The sequence below is a fragment of the Sinocyclocheilus anshuiensis genome, unplaced genomic scaffold (genome assembly GCF_001515605.1).
Source record: "Sinocyclocheilus anshuiensis isolate Anshui unplaced genomic scaffold, SAMN03320099.WGS_v1.1 C32385794, whole genome shotgun sequence".
NCBI classification, from domain to species: Eukaryota; Metazoa; Chordata; class Actinopteri; order Cypriniformes; family Cyprinidae; genus Sinocyclocheilus; species Sinocyclocheilus anshuiensis.
The window spans coordinates 1-928 of record NW_015615752.1 but is presented as its reverse complement, the minus strand read 5'-3'; the positions used below and the strand labels follow the sequence as shown (position 1 = coordinate 928).

Below are 928 nucleotides of genomic sequence, written 5' to 3'. Positions count from 1 at the left end.
AGAAAAGGCGGAGCAGAGAATCTCAGAGCAGTTTGAAATGGAAAACAGGATCTACACTCAAGATCCCATTTTCCTGAAGATCTTGAGTGAGATTACAAACGAGACTTTTTCAGAAAAGGAGTTACCTGTCTTTGACAAAAAATGCAAGTATAGTCAAATGCTGGAGGCGTATTATGAGGTAGATCTTATTAGTTTTCAATAACAAATTGCACTGTGCTTGTGGTGTGAGGATGCAACTTATCTAATTGTTTTCTTTCAGATTGTGGTGCAGCGGATGGCTGACCAACTGCCCATGATGATCACCTTTTACATGTTGCAGGAGACTGCTCAGCTCCTGACTATTGACACAATGAAATTACTGGAAAAGCCAGATGTGCATGAGCTCCTGTCTGAGGACTCTGATGTCAGCAAAAAGCGCAAAGACCTAAGAGCTCGTCTGAATCGTTTGACTTCTGCTACAAAAGCAATTAGCATTTTTTTTTAATGACTAGAGGATATATCTGAAAATACATCCAATGTATCTAATGTTCATTTTGTAATGTATCTGACAACTTCTATCCAACCATCCATTTTCCACGCTTGTTCAAGCGTTGCAAGATTTGACAATTTAACCCATAAAACTTTCGGCAACACTTTAGAATACTGTTCCATCATTATTGAATAACTACACAGGAACACATGAGTAACACAATATTAGCACTCTAGTAACTACTAGTGTCTAACAAGAAACTCTGATTAATTAGTAAATAATAGTGCTTAGTCGAATGTGGTAGTTCACTATTTGCTAATCAGTAACTACTATTTTTTTCATACCTCTCTAAGAACTACTATATACAGGTTCATAATTAATATGAATAATACATCATGTATAATTAATTCTAAGGTGAAGGTCATGGTAACCCACTAGTAATGACTCAAGTATTACCAA

General features: G+C 36.2%; 1 protein-coding gene across 1 annotated transcript; it reads left to right on the top strand.

The window, feature by feature from the left end:
- The first annotated feature begins 15 nt into the window (after positions 1–15).
- LOC107682594 (interferon-induced GTP-binding protein Mx3-like) lies at positions 16–693 on the top strand. Its single transcript, XM_016478787.1, has 2 exons — positions 16–178; positions 260–693. Exons 1-2 carry the CDS (start codon positions 38–40, stop codon positions 482–484), a joined length of 366 nt encoding a protein of 121 aa, XP_016334273.1. The 5' UTR covers positions 16–37; the 3' UTR covers positions 485–693.
- Positions 694–928: the final 235 nt, after the last annotated feature.